This window comes from Rhinatrema bivittatum, chromosome 8, assembly GCF_901001135.1.
Source record: "Rhinatrema bivittatum chromosome 8, aRhiBiv1.1, whole genome shotgun sequence".
Taxonomy (NCBI): Eukaryota; Metazoa; Chordata; class Amphibia; order Gymnophiona; family Rhinatrematidae; genus Rhinatrema; species Rhinatrema bivittatum.
This window is the reverse complement of record NC_042622.1, coordinates 203,513,920-203,534,533: the sequence shown is the minus strand read 5'-3', so window position 1 is coordinate 203,534,533 and position 20,614 is coordinate 203,513,920. Positions and strand designations below refer to the sequence as shown.

Sequence of the window (20,614 nt, the reverse complement as noted above, 5' to 3'; positions counted from 1 at the left end):
CTGGGCCGTCAGTTCCTGACAGTGGGCTCCCCACCCTCGCAGACTTGCGTCCAAGGTGAGCAAGATCCACTACGGTGCGGATAGGTTTATGCCTCTGCTTAGGTATTCTTCCTGTAGCCACCATTGAAGCTGCTCCCGAACCTCTGTCAGTGGCTGGAGGCAAATTGAGTAGTTCTGGGACACTGAATTCCATCATGAGAGGAGGGAACGTTGTAGTGGCCACATGTGGGCCCCTTGCCCATGGAACAACTTCCAGAATTGATGTCATGAGGCCGAGGACTTGAAGTTAGTCCCATACCATGGGGCGGACCAAGGTCAACAACTTTTGTAAATGATCCATTAGCCTTCTTCTTCGTGGTGGTGGAAGGTAGACCTTGTTCTGTTTGGTATCGAACCGGACTCCCAGGTATTCTAGTGACTGGGAGGGCTGTAGACAACTCTTGGTTGTGTTCACGACCCACCCGAGTTCTTGAAGTAGATTCTTGACTCTGGTGGTCGCATGGCGACTCTCCTCTGGAGACTTTGCCTTGATCAGCCAATCGTCCAAGTAAAGATGTACCAGGACTCCTTCTTTCCTCAGTGCTGCTGCCACTTCCACCATGATTTTGGTGAAAGTTCTGGGGGCAGTAGCTAGTCCGAAGGGTAGCGCTCGGAATTGATAATGATGGCCCAGTATTGCAATTGCAGGAAGCGCTGGTGGTTCTGATGGACCGGGATGGGAAGGTAGGCTTCTGATAGTTCCAGGGAGGTTAAAAATTCTCCCGGTTGTACCGCCATTATAACAGCGTGTTCGGTTTTTCCATGCGGAAGTGTGGAACCTTCAGGTAACAGTTGACGGCCTTGAGGTCCAAGATAGGCCGAAATGTTCCTTCTTTCTTGGGAATGATAAAATAGATGGAATAGTGGCCAGTATTTTGTTGAAACGTGGGCACTGGGGCTATTGCCTTCAGGCTGAGTAGTCTTGCTAGCGTGGTCTCCACTGTCAGTCTCTTGGAGTGGGAATGGCATGGCAATTTCATAAATTTGTCTGGGGGAATTCCAGCGAGTATCCCTCTCGAATGATAGTTAGGACCCACTTGTCCGAAGTTATCTCGACCCATCTTTGGTAGAAGAGGGTAAGTCTGCCCCCTATGTCTTCTTCATGTGGATGGGTCTGCGTCTTCTCATTGTGGGGTATGGCTGGAGCCTGCCCCTGAGCTTGCTCCTCTCTTAATGTGCCTGTTCCGAAAGGGCTGAGACCTTCCTGCAGGACGAGATGCTTGAGACTGTGTATTCTTGTAAGGCTTAAAGCACTGCGATCCTCCACCCTTGGTTCTTCTGGGAGAGGAGCGCTATGTTCTTTTGTTCCTGTCCTCAGTAATCAGGGTACTGGAGATTCACCCCATTTGTTGGCTAATTTCTCCAGTTCACTCCCGAACAGGAGGGATCCTTTAAAAGGCATTTTTGTGAGGTTCGCTTTGGAAGTCGTGTCAGCCGACCAATTTTGGAGCCATAATTGTCTTCTTGCTGCCACTGCAGCAGCAACATCCCTGGATGTTAGACTTATCAGCAGCCTTTGACACAGTAAACCATAACATTCTACTAAAAAGACTAGAAGAGATTGGACTACACAAAGAAACAATAAACTGGTTCAGCTCATATCTAAAAAATAGGTTCTTTCAAGTTCAGATCAACAACACACTATCAGGCAAATTCAATCTTGAAACAGGTGTACCGCAGGGATCAGCCTTGTCCGCAATCCTTTTTAACATATACATGCTTCCATTATGCCATCTACTAGCAGGATTAGGAATCATACATTACATCTATGCAGATGATATTCAATTAATTCTACCAATCGACGACACAATAGAAAAAACATTAAACCTAGCTAACATGTACCTAATCATCATAAAACAACTATTAAACCGAATGGAACACTAGTGATCAATATTGAAAAAACAGAATTTCTACACTTACAAGCCGATACAGTACAGTGCGCTGTTAGCCTGCTCTTGGACACGCGTTTTCCCTTACCCTTTATTCAGTAAGGGGGTAATTTTCAAAGGAGTTACGCGCATAAATGTAACTACTATTGTAGCAATTTTCAAAAGCCATTTACTCACGTAAAGTGCACTTATGCGAATAAATCCTATGGACGATTCAATGGCATATATTGTAGCAATTTTCAAAAGCCCACTTACTCGAGTAAAGTGCATTTACATACGTAAAACCCAGATTTACGCATGTAAATGCTTTTTAAAATCCGCCCCAATGGGAAGGAAAACGCGAGTCCAACCCGCGGCAAATGCATGTTGATGGCCCTATTAGGTATGCGCGCGGGATACAGAAAGTAAAATGTGCAGCTAAGCCGCACATTTTACTTTCAGAAATTAGCGCTAATTTCTTCCGGCACCGGGAAAGTGCACAGAAAAGCAGTAAAAACTGCTTTTCTGTGCACCCTCTAACTTAATATCATGGCGATATTAAGTCGGAGGTACCGAAGAGTAAAAAAAAGTTAAAAAAATTTTTTTGAATTCGGCTCGCGGCTGTTGGGCCGAAAACCGGACGCTCAATTTTGCCGGCGTCTGGTTTCTGAGCCCGTGGCTGTCAGCGGGCTCGAGAACCAACGCCGGCAAAATTGAGCGTCGGCTGTCAAACCCGCTGACAGCCGCCGCTCCTTTTGCCCGGATCTACCGCCGGACCTAATTTAAATACTGCATCGCGCGCGCCGGTGAGTGGCCGGTGCGCGGACTTTACTGTATAGGCCTGTTAGAAAGAAAAAATATCGAAATCATTCAAACCACAATTATACTCAAAAACAACCAGAAAATAGAACTAGAGGAAAAAGTAAGGAACTTTGGAATAATAATGGACCCCGAAATTAATCTAAAACAACACATATTGCTAAAAGTAAAAGAAGGCTATGCTAAACTCATGATCCTCAGAAAACCTAAACCATTACTAACTCCTGCAGATTTCAGAACAGTGCTTCAGGCACTAGTTTTCGTCAGTACCGATTACTGTAATGCACTTTTTCTAGGACTCCCAAATACAAAAATAAGACCACTTCAAATTCTACAAAACACAGCATCGAGAATACTAAGTGGAAAAAGAAGAAGAGACCATATAACAAACTCTGGCCAAACTTCACTGGCTACCCATAGAACAAAGAATAAAATACAAAGCACTATGCAACATACATAGACTAACACATGATGAAAAAGCGGCCTGGCTAAACACTGCACTACGGGTACACGTACCACACAGGAACCTTCGTTCAGCAAACAAAGCTCTCTTAACCATTCCCTCAGTCAAGACAGCGAGACTAACCCAGGTAAGAGAAAGGGCATTGTCTTTAGCAGGACCCACACTCTGGAACACAATGCCTTTGGAGATCAGATTACAGAGAGACCCCAAAACATTCAAGAGAAGTTTAAAGACATGGCTTTTTAAACAAGCCTTTTATAAAGAGACCGGAGAATAAACAGAAGAGCACCGGCACACAGCACTATTCTCATAAATGTGCATTACAATATTTTAACAAATTGAGTACACAATGAATGTAATAATATAACACAGTAAATGTGATTTTTTTGACCTGTAAAAGTACCTTCTAGGTACACCTGGCCAGAACCTACATCACTAAACATTTGTACGTATTTTTATGATTTAATGTAACCAAAACTTAATGTCACAGATCATAGCATCCACTTTGGGGAAATGTAGAAGTTCCTTAGCCGTGGGTTCCAGTGGATATAGGGCTTCTAGAGCCCTCCCCCTTTTGAAAGTGGCCTCTGGAGTGTTCCATTCCAGGTCAATCAGTTCCTTAACGGGCTCCAACATAGGGAAATAGCATGAGGTCTTACAGAGGTACACCAGCACGGGATTCTTCTTTGGTTCCGCCGTGGACTCCGTGCCTGGAAGACTCAGTGTCTTCATAGTCTGGGACACTAGAATTGGTAATTCATCCTTGTGAAAGAATTGGGAGCATGGTCCGGTATGGCTCCATCCCTGGGGGAATTTCTCCTTCTTCCAGAGTCGGTTTCATCCTCTGAGTTATCTGGATTGCCATCAGAGAGGCTCTTGGTTAGGAGAGGCATATCTCGAGGAGACCAGGAGGTGCCGGGAAGGACTTGTGCTTCTGGCTGGGTTTGAGTCAGGTGGGCAGCAGGGGCTGGTTGTGCCTGGATAAAGGTTTGCATTCCTGGGTCCATGTTGATCCCTGGAGTGGTTGTAGTGGTAGCCCCGGAGGAATTTTCCTGCAGGGGCGCAGAGTTGGAAATACTTAGGTCCGGGATGCCATCATCCGTCGTACCGGATCCCTCTCCTGGCTGTAGAGGGTCTTGATTTGATTCTCCTTGGTTCTGTTCGCACTGTTGGCACCAGAGGGATTCCAATTCAGGCTGCACGGCTCTTAAGTGGCAGGCTGGGCAAAGGAAGGGTCCCTTGGCTTTCTTTGATGGCGGTGCCATTATTTGTGCATGTGTAGGGCTTAGGAACTCACCCGTGCGTGGAGTTATGCACATGGATGCGCTTAGTTGTGAGCTTTGGATGTGCAAAGGTTATGCGCACGAAGTGCGCACAAGTTGTGCATGTGGGCAACGGAGTTTGTGCGTGCGGCACAGTTATGCGCCCAGTTGTGCGTGTGGCCTAGCTGTGCACACAAGCCAGATGTGCGTGCCGCTGTGCGCTCAACCGTAGTTAAGCGTTTAAGTTAGGCGCTTCGGGCCTCCGGCCTGGCCCATGCGTACCGTTGGTCGGAGGAGGAAAATGGCTCCAAAGACCCCGAAGGCAAGATGGTGACCCCCCACCCTCCGGAGGGTCTCCATGTGTGTGGACCCTCGCACCGGATCGGGGCCTGCCCCAAGGAGGGCTGCTCAACCTGATTTAAACCTCGTCGGAGAAAGGATGGTATGGCTATTTGAGCCTCGGAGACCGGAGCCTTAGAAGTAAAGGTTTCTACCTTACCTGATCTCAGCGCTTACCGGTCGTGTGCCAGGTGGTCTCCAGCTGTGGGGGGGTGGGGGGGGGAGAGGGAAATACCTTCACCGCTGCACTCGAATCTGCACCCGCTGCCTTTCAGCCACCCTGGGGGCTAAGTCTACACCGGGAATCGGCCGGCGGACTAAGGCTCACCTCTGAGGGATATCGAAATCACCTCAGGAAAGTCTCGACTGGGGGGAGGGACCGTTAGGTTTCACCGCAGGAGAAGCGGGACTCTCTTCTTGAAGGAAAATTTTCTTTCTTCTTTCTTGTAAATGTTACACTATTCTTGTTTGGGATAGTGTCCGCATTTGCTATGGAGACGGAGAAATACTGAAGAGCTAAGCACGCTGCATGAGTATATGTAGGCTGATGTCAGCTTTGAAATATGACTCCGTCTCCCATCTGCTATCAGGAGAGCACAATACCCAATGGTCCTGAGTCCATCTGGCTACACACTAGGAAATGTATGTTTTGTATGGCTTTAAAATATGTATAATTCCACCGTATGTGTAACCTCGTATGCCCGAAAAAGGGGTGTTTCAGGGGTGTACACTCGAGTTACATACATAACAGAAAATTTCAAATTGTACTTAAATGGGCAAAGTTAGCAAGTTATGTCTTAAAACACATATCCACCCAGTTTTCAAAGTCAACCTGTGCATTTCAAAGTGAATTTTTGTGCGTGCTTGCGAAATCTGTACTTCTGTGCACTGCTGAAAATGTAGCTCTTATTATCTTAAACTTAGACTTACATGTGACATGTGAGGCCAAAGGGCAAATGACTTCAATTTATTGAGAAGTGTAAGCATAGAATAACTGCATGCATTCTGGGAGCATTATTATGCAGTACACTGCAAGCTGAGCTGAGCAGTCAGGAAGCAGCTCCAATAGGTACTTATGTCACTGTTCTGGAGCTAATAGTGAGACAGAGATAAATTATAACATCTAGTAATATGGACAATATTAGTTATTTAAGTGCATGTTTTATTATGTGTTAGTCAATTGGACAAGAATGTTATATTTATTTTCTTTTATGTAATATGTTTTTTATAGATTTGATGCATGATGCAAATTTTTTTATTTTTTTTATATGTTAGTCAGGTGGGCTAACACAAAAATGTTTCTGGCCTCCCCTCGGCTTCTTTTGTTCTATGCCTATACCCTGTTTAATGCCTATATCCTGTTTTTTGTACTTTCCTCCTTTTAGTTTGGATGTAAACTGATGTGAATTTCCTTACTAATGTCGGTATATAAAAGTTTTAAATAAATAAATAAATAAATGGATTGGACCTCTTCCTCCGGAATCCATTCTTGGACTCCAAGTCAAGATGTTCCTAGTCCTGAAGACCTGAGCATACAGACCTTGGGTACCAGCCACCTTCCCAGGCCAGGAGGTAGGACTGTTAGTCCTATCTCCTTGGAGAGACAACCCTATTGCACCTCCCTTAGCCAGAGAGAAACTCTGAAGAATCCTGAAGCACAAGAGCATAGGAGTTTTATTAATCTCTTCTACCCTCCTTCTCTACTCAGACATCACTTGCCTCATGCAGTGTCAGTAGAGACATTGATGCTACTCTAGGAAGGGGCAGCTTTGGAACTAGCTTACATGTACAATGTAATAACAGAAAATTAGGATCAGGCATAATGCTTCATTTTATTATGATATGAATATCCCAAACTTTTATTCACTCTTTGATTGCTTACGCTGCTGTTTTGTATTTTACTGAAATATACTATTACAACCAAGCTTGCATGTATGATACATGGAGGTCTTTACTGTATCACAAGCACATGTCTGAGTTATCAGGTGGCAGCAGTGGTGTTGGTATTTAATGTCAATCTGATGATTATTAATAGTAATAGAATGGAGCACCAGAAAATCTGACAAAGGAATATTAAGCATTAGAAATATCTGGTGAGAGGAACAAACAAAGGATTACCCAGACTGATTGGGACAATGAAACTAATTAAGAATATATTTAATGTAAATACAAGGATGCATTATTTACATTCAGGGTTATAAAGCTAAGCAGCCGCCTTCCCAGTATAGGCTGGCTAACCGGATCACTGAGTATACAGATATATGAAAAACAATCTGTTTAACAAATGGATGTAGATCCCCTAACGAGTATCTTGAGCCCTGAAAAAGAGGTGACACATGGTGGAAATATATAGATTGCCTTTACTGAGTCTAACTAGTGTATTACTCTGTATCTCTGGGGGCAGAACTGTTCTGTATGCTAATGTGATGGGCACAGCTCACAGGCATCCAGATGGTGATGATAAAGCTGAAAAGCCAAAAGGCAACTGTAGCAAATCTGTGTAGTCTGAGTTGTTAATGACATTCGGAATGGGGAAATAGTAGGGCTGGAGATTCAGCAGTAACTCAGAATAGAATGTTAACGGAGTACAGTTTTCTGACTGTGCATGCTCTCTATTTTCAGTGGTAATAGCCAATGGGCATAAGAATGAGAGCATTTAAGGGGATGACACACAGGTGCGGTTTTCAGACAGCCTGCGTAGCTGTGGACTAATTGGGTGGTTGCAATGTAATTATGCAGGTACTTTCCCTGTGAAAATTCACATATAGTAATGTACCTTAAAACTGCCTGTGTGCTTTGCTCTTTTGTGTGGCTGGAGAAAGGAGAGAAAAAGCTGGCATCATGCACACGCACTATTCCCCCTGACCCAAATGTCCACAGAATGCCCCTTGTTTTTTTTTTTAATTTATAGTTTATTAGAATTTTTTACAAATCAACAAAATGCAAAAATCAAAGAACAAATTTGTGTAACAGGAAATAAAACCATCTAACATTTCCAAAATAATTTTATATACCTCAAATTCCTAGTCCACATCATGGGAGGAGACCTTATATGTAATTATATCAGGAAAAGTGTATTTGAATATTCATATTTAGCTGGATATATATTTTTTTTGCAGCAATTATTACTCAACCTCTTTCTTTATCCACCAGAAATGCTTCGAGGTGGGAGGGTTCCTGAAAAATAAATTTATTTTTCTGGAAAACTACCAGGCACTTACAGGGGAACTTAAGAAAATATGTTGCCCCTAAGGACAAAACTCTTGATTTTAGAGATAGAAATTGCTTCCTCCTGAGTTGCGTGGTACGCGATACATCTGGAAACACTTGGACCTTTTGTCCACAAAATAAGAGTTCCTTATTTTTAAAGTATTTCTGTAAAATTTGGACCTTATCTTTTTCTCTACAAAAGATTATCAAGAGTGTTGCTCTTTGTGGTATATCATCTAATGATGATTCCAGGAAAGAGGTTAAATTAGGAGACTCTTATTGGACACTGTCCATTCCTTCCTCTCCCTCCTGTCGTCTAATTCTAGTGTTTAATATATAATAAATTTTCGAAACAGATTTGTCATCTATAGTTGTTATCGCCAAATTTTCTATTATATACTTCTTTAGTAACTCATTAGCTGATAGGAATCTGGTTATAGGAAAATTTAAAAACCTTAAATTTCTTGCTCTATTTTCATTTTCCAGACTCTCCATCTGCTTATGGGTGACCAAACTAACTTTAATAAAGGAATTATTAGCAGACTGTAATGTTGCTATCTGCACAGTAGCTGTTCTTCCCACTTCTTCCAATTGTTTTAACCGATTATCAATTAATTCTAAAACATTTTTCATTTTAATAGTTCCTCTATTACTCTGAATCATAAATCCAGACATGACTTTCTGTAAATCATCAATTGCCCTCCATACATCAGCCAAAGTTATATTTTGGGAATCAATGGGTTCTGGACTAACACCTGTAGTCCAGATTCCCGTATTGATCCCAAGTCCTCCACCCCCCCACTTCCTGTGGGGTGTGGATGATCATTGTTAATCGTAGCCACATCTCCTTGCACTAAACTTGGTTGGTTGGGGGCAGACAACTCCATATGAGGTTGAGATTGTAGCTGCTGGCTTGGGCTATCAGAAGCTCCAGAAGAAAAAGAAATGTCAGGTATCGAATTGCGGGCAGTTTGACTTACCCGCCTTACAATATGATAGTCCATTGGACCGTTGGCCTGCGGAGCTGCCAGAGAGGAAGTCCAGACCTTCGATTTTCTTTTTCTGCCCATACGGTTGGAAGAAAAATTAAGATTAAAAAAAATTTTTTTTTACCAAGGGGTGTGCGGCTTTGGCAGCGCGCCAGCAGCTGCACACCGTAGCTGGCCCAAATTTGTTCCAGCCCCTCCAGATGACGTCACTTTAGGGGCATGGCCTCGGGTCGGCCCTGATGTTAGCTGCTCAAATGCTGGTAAAAAAGAGCCTCGGTCCTGGCTCTCACTTCCTGCTTCTCAGTTGAGAGTTCTCCAACTGCAAGTCCTCCAGGTTTAAGCCGCAGCTGGCCCAAATTTATTCCGGCATTCCGGCCCCTCCGGATGATGTCACTTTAGGGGTGTGGCCTCAGGTCGGCCCCGATGTTAGCTGCTCAAATGCTGGTAAAAAAGAGCCTCGGACCTTGCCCTCACTGCCTGCCTCTCAGTTGAGAGGTTCTCCAGCCGCAAGTCTTACCATGAATGCCCCTTTTTAATGCCTGCTGCATGCTTCTAGCTGCATTAGAGGAGCAACATTTTAGTCAGGCCAAATTACTTGGATAAATTAGATTCGTCATTTGTATTCATCATTAGTAACTTTGGAATTTGTTCTCTATTGCTTGTGGCTGATTTGAATTTTCCCAGGCTTAAACTAAACAAACCATATATTCCCTCTGAGTGACAACAGATTAGCCAGTGGCTTTACCCATCAATTTATACCTTCCTTCAAAATTCATTCAAATCCAACTTTAGTTGCCTTTTTTTTTTTTTTTTTTTACTGAGGGGACAAAGTCTGCAGGTACTTTTTCCATTGGACTTTTCACCCATTTTCAAAGAGAACCCCTGTACATACCCTTTCAAAAGTGCCACAGGGACAATGTACATGCGGCCACTTGCATCTGCTCTGTGTGCAGGTAGATATTTACATGGAATAGTACATGTGTAGATTTAAAAATGCCATCTAGGTGTGTCCTTTGCCGTCCCCCGACCAGGCAGACTGTTAGCAGTTTTCTGCCAGCCGATTATGACATAGGTAACACATTTTTACCAGCATAACTTGCTTTTAAAAATTGCTCTCCTCATGAAAAAAAAAAAAAGTAAAGAGAGGAAACATGAGCACACAGAGCTGAAAATCCTTCTCAGGTCACGATGTCTTTAAAAGTTAGGGTGCTCTGAGTGATGTCCCTCGATGGTCCAAGAAATATCATGTCACACAGGAGAGGGTGGGGGGGGGGGGGGGTCATAAAGATTCACAATTATTTTTATAGTAATGCTCAGGTTACAAACAGTCCACTGTTGCTCCACATTAGACAGAATAAGGGGACGTAGAATGATTAACCCGTCAGATGATCAGATGGGCATAAGAAAAGCCTTCTAGTGATATTCAATACATGTCTCAATTACCCACTGATTAGTGGTGTGGTGGATAAAATGCTTCGTTCCGTGACTTACCATGCTAAGGGTGGCTTTATCCCAGGGACTCAGACTCAGGTACTTCCGCTGGCGTTCCTGCAATCACATAATGCTCTTATTTTACAGGCAGCTATATAAACATGCAAACATAGAAGGATTTTTTTGAATCAGTGTCACATCCCAGTAGAGATGTGAATCGGAACCAGAATCGGTTCTGATTCTGGTTCCGATTCACATCGTGTTTTTTTTTTTCGTCCGGCCCGATCGCGGTTTTGTTTATCAGCTGTGCCCGAGCCGATAAACAAAAAAACCCACCCCGACCCTTTAAAACTAATCCCTTAGCTTCCCCCACCCTCCCAACCCCCCCCAAAAACATTTTACAGGTACCTGGTGGTCCAGTGGGGGTCCCGGGAGCGATCTCCCACTCTCGGGCCGTCGGCTGCCACTAATAAAAATGGCGCCGATGGCCTTTGCCCTTACCATGTGACAGGGTATCCGTGCCATTGGCCGGCCCCTGTCACATGGTAGGAGCACTGGATGGCCCATGCTAATTTTAAAGATGGCGCCAGCCATCCTGTGCTCTCTCCTGTAAAACGTTTTTTGGGGGGGGGGGGGGTCGGGAGGGTGGGGGAAGATAAGGGATTAGTTTTAAAGGGTCGGGGTGGGTTTAGGGGTTATTTTTGTGTGCCGTTTTTCCCACCCTCCCCCAAAATGATAAGAGAACCCCCACGAACAATTTTGTGGGGTTTTCCTATCGTTTTGGGGGAGCCCCCGATTTCTGACGATTTTGAAAATATCGTATGATATTTTCAATCGTCCGAAGCCCAATTCACATCCCTACATCCCAGCATTTTCCTGGAAACCTTTTGCTTTAAGAAATGTTTTATGAACGTGTTATGTAAAAACAACAATGCCCTACAGGAAGTTTCGGTATGCAATATGTACTGTGTGTGTTTGCGTATACTGGATATAAATACATATATATATTCAAGGATGTGGGGGTGCAATTTTTCAGACTCCCCATGTAGCTTGCAAGTCTGTGGATCTTCAAGCTAATTTTCAAAGAGAAATTCCTCATGAAGTGTCCCTTTCAAAACTCGCTCTTGTGCACACCGGGGGTACAAAAGTACCTGTGGAATTTGTACCTGCACAGTCGCAGGTCCAGAGTGTGAGCCGAAATGTATGCTTGGTGATTTTAAAATTGCCGTGTCTACTTTGTCCCCTCTTTTCCCCATGGGAAAAAGTCTGCGTGTTGTAAACAGTGTGTTTTTTTTACTCACACTGAGGTGGAGGCAGTTTTCTAAAAGCATTTTTATGCAGTTATATCTTATTTTAATTTATCTTAGCACTGATGTTTTTAAGTTGATATTATTTATTTATCTTTGTTTTAAGCAATGTGAACAAAGTTTGTTAGTTGTCTATGAATGATTCATAGGCGATTTATAAATCCTGCAAATCAATAAAATAAACAAACATTACTTGTGTAAAAACCGTTGAAAATTGTCCTTATAATGGGGGCAATTTTCAAACTGTCCCTTTTGCTCAAAGTCTGCAGGCACTTTATAACTTTGGACTTTGCACCAAATTTCAAAGGGAAAACATAAGCGTACATTCCCTTTCCAGCTTGCCATGGTTGCTTGCACCTACTTTTTCTGGGAGTAGATTTTTCATGGAAAGTAAGTACTTAGATTTAAAAACATAATTTATGTCTGTTATTTCCAATCCCACCCAAAACATGCTGTCCAGAATGCTTCCCTTCAAATACAGCAAAAATGACAGTGTTGTGGAGCACTGCACATACTTTCAGTCAGACTGAGAGAAGGCAATTTCCAGACAGCCAATTTACATGGCTAAATCCTTTGGAAATGATTCCCAATCTGGATACATTTCTCTGGGCAACAGCACCCCTCATGACGACCCATCTCTTTCCCTTTAAGGAAGCATCATACAAGTACAGAAGATCTTTAGTTGTGGGGTAAAGACAGAGGTCAAATAAAGTCTACAGTATATTTCTGCGATGTATATTCTGCTTTTCCAACACTTCAAAGTTATTTATTTGATTGATTTATATTCTGCTTTTTCAGGCACTTCAAAGCAGATTACATGCAGGTACTGTAGGTATTTTCCCTGTGCTTAGAGGGTTACAATCTAAGCTGTGATAAGGCAAAAAACAGTGCTTATTGTGCGATATACCAACATCAAGCAATATTTTGTTAAAACTCTGCTTCCTATTGAAATTAGCTGCTTTGTATGCATAAAATTTACCAGCTCAGGCCAAGCAACTAATGCATAAGTAATCCTATGCTAACAAAATAACGCAGCTTGCCCAGCCACATTATTGCCAAAATATTACCTACAACTTAAGGATTGTAGTGGCCTATCAGGGAGCTGTTTCCCCTGTAGGGAAATATTACAGGGGGTTCCACAAAGGTCTTCCCTATCCCTGTTATTATTTAACATATTTTTGGGCCCCCCCTGGGTAACTTAATTCGATCTTATGGGCTTTCATTTATTTACTCTGATATTCAGCTGGTAGTTCCATTTGGTCATGGGGAGGATGAGGTGGTAGTGCAATTAAATAATTGTTTAAGTGCAATTTCAGAATGATTAAGGGAGAATGGATTTGTTTTAAATGCTAGCAAAACAGAGTTATTAAAATTGGGGACAGGGTTTATGGCTTTGTATCCATCATTAGAGGATATTAGGTTGACTGTAGTAGAGAAGGTTAGAGGTAAAACCGGACCCTTTATTAACAATGGAGAAACAAATTTCATCAGTGGCAAGATCCGCATTCCAAAGATTGAAATGGGTTAGACCAGGGGTCAGGAACCTTTTTGGCTGAGAGAGCCATAAACGCCACATATTTTAAAATGTAATTCCATGAGAGCCATACAATATGTTTAAAACTAAATACAAGTAAATGTGTGCATTTTATGTAAGATCACACTTTTAAAGTACAATAAGTCTCTGAAAATATTACACCAGGCCTTAAGACACCAATACATCTCCTATTAGGAAAACGGACCAAGTCAGGCTGCTATAGAGTCCTACACAGAAACTACACGCCAGCAGAAAACCTCACCTGAATCACGTGCTGTCCCTCACCTAACATAGAATAAAGAGACCAAAACGCATAACAAGAAGCATGCAGACAAAAACTGAATTGGAAACTGCAACAAGCCAGAGTCTCTGTATGCAGTGTAACAAAGGAAAAAAGAAACATCACACATCCTTATAAAACAAATCAAGAAATATAAAATCATCAGCAGTAAAACTGTACTAACAAAAAGAACATATTTCGAAACAGCTGATGAGTGGAATATCCAATAATTAAAAACTCATATAAAACATTTCCAGATACCAACAAAATATTTCAAAATAGCAGACACAAAGATCCAGTAATGAAAAATAATAAGGATACAAAAATTTTTTTGCTCTGCATACCTGGGAACGTTTGATATCCAGGTGTCCTGAGATTGTTCTGAATTAGCAGGAGGTGGGGTGGTTTGCTTGGAACTTTCTCCTCTCTCAGTCACATACCAGCGCTCTCTCTCACACTGGCTCTCAATGACACACCTATACACACATGCTCTCAGTCACTCACATATACAAATGTTTTTTCTCTCTCACTTATATAGGCTCTTAATTACACATTTACACACATGCTGTCTATCTTTTCACGCTTACACACACACAGGCTTTCAATCACATAAATACATGCTGTCTTTTTCTCTCACACACAGACTCTCATTCACATGCTTACAAACATGTCCTCTCTTTCTCTCATTTACACACAGGCTCTCAATCACATACTCACATGCTCCCTCACCTAAATCAGCTCTCAATCACACACAGACACACATGGTCTCTCTCTCTCTCATTTAAACACAGGCTCTCAATCACATACTCACATGCTCCCTCACCTAAATCAGCTCTCAATCACACAGACACACATGGTCTCTCTCTCTCATTTAAACACAGGCTCTCAATCACATACTCACATGCTCCATCACCTAAACCAGCTGTCAATCAGACACAGACACACATGATCTCTCTCTTACTTATACACACAGGCTCTTAATCATACATACACATGATCTCTCTCACACACAAAGGATCTCAATCATACACACATACTCTTTCAAACAAACAGGTTTTCAATTACAAACTTACACATACAGGTTCCCAATGGTAAACTTACATTCATGCTCTCTCTCTCACAGGCAGGATCTCAATCACAGACATACTCTCTTTCACATATACAGGCTCTCAATCATTCACATACATGCAATCTCTCACTCACACCCACAGGATCTCAAACACACATGCTTGCTCGCTCATTCACTCTCTCTCTCCCCCTTTCCCCCCCCCCCCCCGGGAACTCGCGGCAGCAGCAGCCACCTCCCAACGCTAACCTCCTTCATTTTCAGCCCTCGCGGAGGCGAAGGCGGAGTCCCATCGGCCGCGGTTGAAGATTTTCATTTTCCTCCGAGCCGCGCTGCAGTCTTCTTCCCGCGCAGGCACCCGATGCTCTCCACTTCCTCTTCCGGGCCGCGGGAAGAAGAGAGCACCGGCGTGCTCTCTTCTTCCCGCGGCCCGGAAGAGGAAGTGGAGAGCATCGGGTGCCTGCGCGGGAAGACCCGCGCAGGCACCCGATGACTCCAGCGCTGGCACCCGGCTGACACCCGATGACTCCCGCGCAGGCACCCGGATGACTCCAGTCGGCGTGCTCTCTTCTCCTCCCCCCCGCGGCCCGGAAGAGGAAGTGGTGAGCATCGGGTGCCTGCGCGGAAGAAGAGACCACGCTAGTGTGGTCTCTTCTTCCCGCGCAGGCACCCGATGCTCTCCACTTCCTCTTCCGGGCCGCGGGGGGGAGGAGAAGAGAGCACGCCGGTGCCGCTGACTCCAGCTGTCCTGCCGCGTTCCGCCCGGGCTGACAGCATTTTAAGCCCGGGCGGCGGAGGACCGGGGAGCAGCTGGGTCAGCGGGGAACCGCGAAGTATGGCGACACGTGTCTGCGAGCCAGATGCAGCCCTCAAAAGAGCCATATCTGGCTCGCGAGCCATGGGTTCCCGACCCCTGGGTTAGACAATTAAGGCCATTTCTGGAAATGGGGGCATTAAAAAAGGGGATTTATGCACTGGTGTTGTCGCAGTTTGATAATTGCACTGCACTTGCCACTTTACCTGGGTTTACCAAGTAAAGTGACTAAGACATTGCAGGTTATTCAGAATGCGGTAGCTCGTTTAATTATGGGGTGCAGGCATCGCGCACCAGCATCTCCTGTGCTCTTAAAACTGCTCTGGCTTCCCATTTCTCGGCAGTGTAGAGAGGTGTCTAATTTTGGCATTTAAGGTACTGAGAGGGGCTAGTCCTCAACACCTTAAGGAGCGCATTCAGTGGTAAAGTAGCAGTCATGAGCTGAGATTAAGTTTGTGATCTCAGCTTCAATTGCCATCAGTAAAGGCATTTAAGCATGTAGATCTGCAAAACAGGGTGTTTCACCCCAGCTATTCCCAAGTTATGGAACGAATTACCTGTATTGCTAAGAGAAGAGAGATTTGAAGAAGTTCCGGAAAGGTTTGAAAACCTGCTTAATGAGGGTCGGACATTAAGGCCTGGGTTAGCTGTTAAGCAGTGAAGCTGTGACTGTAGATGATAGGTAGGGAAGACAGGAGTAATATTACTTTGCTATTTTTATTATTATGCTTTATTTTTAATTGTTTTTATAATTGTTTGTAAAAAACTACGTGGATTGTATTATGTGTATATTTTGTATATGGCTTTGAGCAATTTTTAATCTGGAAAGAATGATTCATAAATATTTTAAAATAAATAAATAAAAACAGTTTTTCAGCAGAAGCATCCCAATGCTCCCATGCTGAAATTAAAGGGCCAGGTGACTGAAAACATCCCCCTCCTACCAATATGCTAAAATGACCTCCGGGAGTCTGTGCAGATCCCCGCCCACCCCACTTTTAACACTGTGCGGCAACACCCAGACCCTTTCTTAAAACCCTTCCCTTTTCAAAATATATTTCTCTCTCTCAGTTCCTACACCCCCACCCCCTGCTATACTTTATCACAAGTCCCTAGTGGTCTTCTCACAGTAGCCAATCCCCCAGACCACCCACCCTTACCTTTAAATGAAATCCCTGGTGTCTAATAGGTCCCAGAGCGACCCCTAACTCAGGGAAGTTGATGCCATCTTTCAAAAATGGCACCAACCAGCCTTTGCCGATATCATATGATAAGGCCCTGGAAAACCAATACACCTCCTATTGGAAAAATAGAACAAGCCAGACTGCTATAGATCCCTACACAGACACACTAGCAGAATCTCTCATATCTGTCACACATGCAGAACACAGGCACAAAATAAAGGACTACAAATTAAAAACTGAAACATGAAGACAAAAACTGAAATGGAAACCCTGAGAACACAGACTATGAGCAGAGCGACTATGAGCAGAGCGACTCTGGAGAAAGAGCAACAGAAATGCATTTCTGCCAATACTGAGCAAAATATAAAGCTAAAACAAATGCACATTCCATAAGCTGACATATTTTATGGGTTATTTTCTACTTTTATTGTCAGGGCATTTAATTTCTCTTTGGGTCTTGTCTCTATTTTTTAGTCTTCTCATAAGTCCTTTTCCAGGGTCTCCTTTTCATTTTTTCTCTCTCCTCCTGCCTTCTTCTCTTCCTTCCATTTGTCTCAAACATTGATTGTTCTTGTTCAACCTTTTTCTCCATTCCTCTCATCTCTGCTTCTCTATCCACTCATAGCAAGGTTTCACCCTTCCTTCTCTAGGCTTTCACTTCTCACCTACCTACCAGTTTTCCATCTCCCACTTTCACCTTCTCAGCTCTCCCATTCCTCACTCTTTTACTCTTTCCCCAGCCTCTTATTTTCCCATCTTTCACCCACTCCCCCATTTTCCACCTTCTGCATTCACCTCATTCCTAGCCCTCAACTACCTTCCCCTGACTCTCATCTCCTCACCAGCCCCAGTTTTTTCCTTGTCATTCATCCTTTTCTGGCATTCAGCCCCTTTCTCTTGCCTCTTATGCCCATATCCAGCCTCCCATTCCCCCTCTTTCATCTCTTCCCCATCCCATTTCCACATTGTCATCTCCTTCACAGACCTGCCTCTTTCCAGCTCCTCCAGATCATTTACACCATCTCTCCACCCAGCTCATCTACCCCAATTACCATGCCCCTGCTCTCTTCTATCTTCGAATACCCTCACCCTCATCCCTGAGCTTCCATTTAATCCCCGAGCCCCACTTCTTCAGCCCCATAGAGCTTCTACCTTGTTCATAAGAACATAAGAAAATGCCATACTGGGTCAGACCAAGGGTCCATCAAGCCCAGCGTCCTGTTTCCAACAGTGGCCAATCCAGGCCATAAGAACCTGGCAAGTACTCAAAAACTAAGTCTATTCCATGTTACCGTTGCTAATGGCAGTGGCTATTCTCTAAGTGAACTTAATAGCAGGTAATGGACTTCTCCTCCAAGAACTTATCCAATCCTTTTTTAAACACAGCTATACTAACTGTTCCTTCTGCATCCCATGGCTTTTCTCTCTCTCCCCCTTCCCCTATTTGTAGCCTTTGCCCTCTCTCCTATCTCCAGTCTCTCCCTTTCCCCCATCAAGGTCCTTTCTCCTTCTACCATCACCCCCACCCTATAAAGAGTCTTCTCATGGGTCTCCCTCCCCCTCATCCCTAACATGAGTTCTCTTTCTTTCCTCCTTCTTCCATCCTGGATCCTCTCTCCCCCCACACTCTCTCTCTCTGCTTTGCCCATCCCAGATTGGTTTTCCCTCCTGACCAGTCCCCAGAAGGCTCTCCCATGTCCCACCCTTTCCCTGATCTCCTGTGCAGCCTGACCTTCTCTTATCCTGATTTGTCCCCCTCCATCCCCTGTTCTTTGTCTTTCTACCTGTCCCATACAATGTTTGGTCTCCTCTCCTCTACCTCATCCTGTGTCACTCATCCAATAGTGAAGTTCCCTCTTTTCCCTCCCTTTTTAGAGCCAATTTCCAGCTCTTTCTCTCCCACCAATCATTAAGTCCCCAGCTTCTCCCCATACTTGAATTCTTGCTCTTCCTGAGTCTATCCCTTTTCATTCCTGGCTGCACAGGACACATGAGTCATTTCTCCATTTGAAACCCTGGTACAGCTAAAGAAGCTGTCCCCTAGCATCTCACTCCCTGCTGCCACTACTGAAGTCTCTCACCTCCTGGGTTCTGTCCCTGCACCATAGCTAATGTTTCCCCTTCCACTGGCACTGTCCTCTCCTTTCCTGCATAGTTCAAGCTACAAATCAGTGTTTTTATTTGCACAGGGGAGGCCAAGACCATAGATTACAGGAATGCATTAGATACTCCTGTCACCAGAACCAGGCTGTAGGAAAAGGGGTGCCAGAGCTGGGTTGGCAAAGGGGGCAGGGAAAGCCTCGTTTTAGGGTGCACTTGCTACCCTGTAGTGACACCTATAGTGTGCAGATTGCAGAGCCAGACACTATGCTGGATATATGTACTTACATCCATTTAGGAGGTCATTTTAAGACTGCACAACTGCAAATTCTGCAGGTACTTTTTCCCCATAGACTTTGCACTAATTTTCAAATTGAAAATATTCACATACTTTCACTTTGAAATTTACCATAGGTAAAGTACCAATATACATTTGCACCTGCTAAATTTTCATGGCAAAATTTACACACATACATTTGAAAATGTACATGTATGTGCATAGTTCCAAACCCTGCCCCTAGGAACGCCCCCTTCTACTGCAGGTAAAAGTATCTGCATAGAAGCCTTACAGGTATATTTTCACCCATATATATGGCGGGCAATTTTCTATAAGCCCACTTCCATAGGTAACGCACAGTTTAACCCGCAGAAATTACTTTTAAAATTGCTGTTTTAGTATTTTGAGTCATGTGGTGCTGACACTGAAGACTGCACAATGGCCAGATTGGAACCTCTTTCAGCAGCTTTTGTTTTTTTAAGTACCTTCCAAAAAAACAGAATAAAAAATAGTAACAGGGACTTTCCAGTTGGACGTTTCATTTTCATTGATGTCCTGGATGGCTGAGGGCCTGATAAACATGCAATCATTATAACTTTAGAGCGAACATATTAACTTCTTATGGTGTCTGTCTCATCTTTAGCAATTGTAATTATTATAATACTTTACCACAGGCGTCAGCATCAATTGGAGCTGTCAAAAAGGCCTCAGTGAAGACCTCTGGGCTTTAAAGTTGTTTTCTGTGCATCTTAGAACCCAAAGACATTGCTCTGGTTTTCCATGAATAAGACCTACAGGTGGTGCTTTACTTGGCCATGCAATGAAGGTCTGAGAAATGGTGCCGATTTATGTAATCCTTAAGGGACTGTTTGAAATAATAGAAAAGATCAAGAGAGAGAGAGAGGCAGTCCAAATCTAATTTGCTTTCTTACAATAAATAGTGACTAATACTTTCACTTCCCTTGAGGGGATAGGGTCTGATGTCACTGCTGGCACAGGGAAGAGAAAAGGACTTACATAGTCAAATTTGTCTCAGCCACAAAGAGCAATGTCCATTTTCTGCTGAGGAAACAAGTGAGGGGGAAACTGTATTTGTTTTCACAGTTAACTCTTTTTAATGTTCATGCCAGGCGATCCTCTACTGGCTGAACAGGACTAGTTTCCTATTCAAATGAGCAAATATGACCTTACTATTCAATGCCATGCATTTCCCTCAATATTAAAGTTTCCATTCTCTCCAGATCCCTTTCCTTCTCACATGTCCTACCCATCATCTCTGTCTCATCCCTCCTAACCTACTGCCTCACTTCTCCTATGGACAACACGAAGGGCTTTCTCTGGAAGGATTTTTCTTCCAAAAATTGCATGGAAACCTAAAAAATCTCTATAACACTGGTGGTAGAAGGGTAGAGTATTAAAACCTTGTTCTCTTTTTACTTTAAAAGCTGTGGTTATATTATTATTTTGACTTCCAAAAACAAGCTAAAACTTTTAAATTTGGATGTATGGAAATTGACTTCTAAAAGTTAAAGTTTAAGTAAAGTTCTGGCAACGCTCCCAGAAGGGTGGCCCATGCAGAAGAGCAACCCAACAATACCACTGCGGGACAAAGGAAGGTTGAGAGGTGCTGGT

General features: G+C 43.5%; 1 protein-coding gene across 3 annotated transcripts in view; it reads right to left on the bottom strand.

Moving 5' to 3' along the window:
- Positions 1-20,614, bottom strand: part of CUX1 (cut like homeobox 1) — a 1,076,531-nt gene that overhangs the window by 27,855 nt on the left and 1,028,062 nt on the right. For all 3 annotated transcript variants that reach the window (XM_029612604.1, XM_029612606.1, XM_029612605.1), the window contains one exon: positions 10,481-10,537. In XM_029612604.1, coding sequence (XP_029468464.1) covers positions 10,481-10,537 — 57 coding nt within the window. The remainder of the gene's footprint in view (positions 1-10,480; positions 10,538-20,614) is intronic.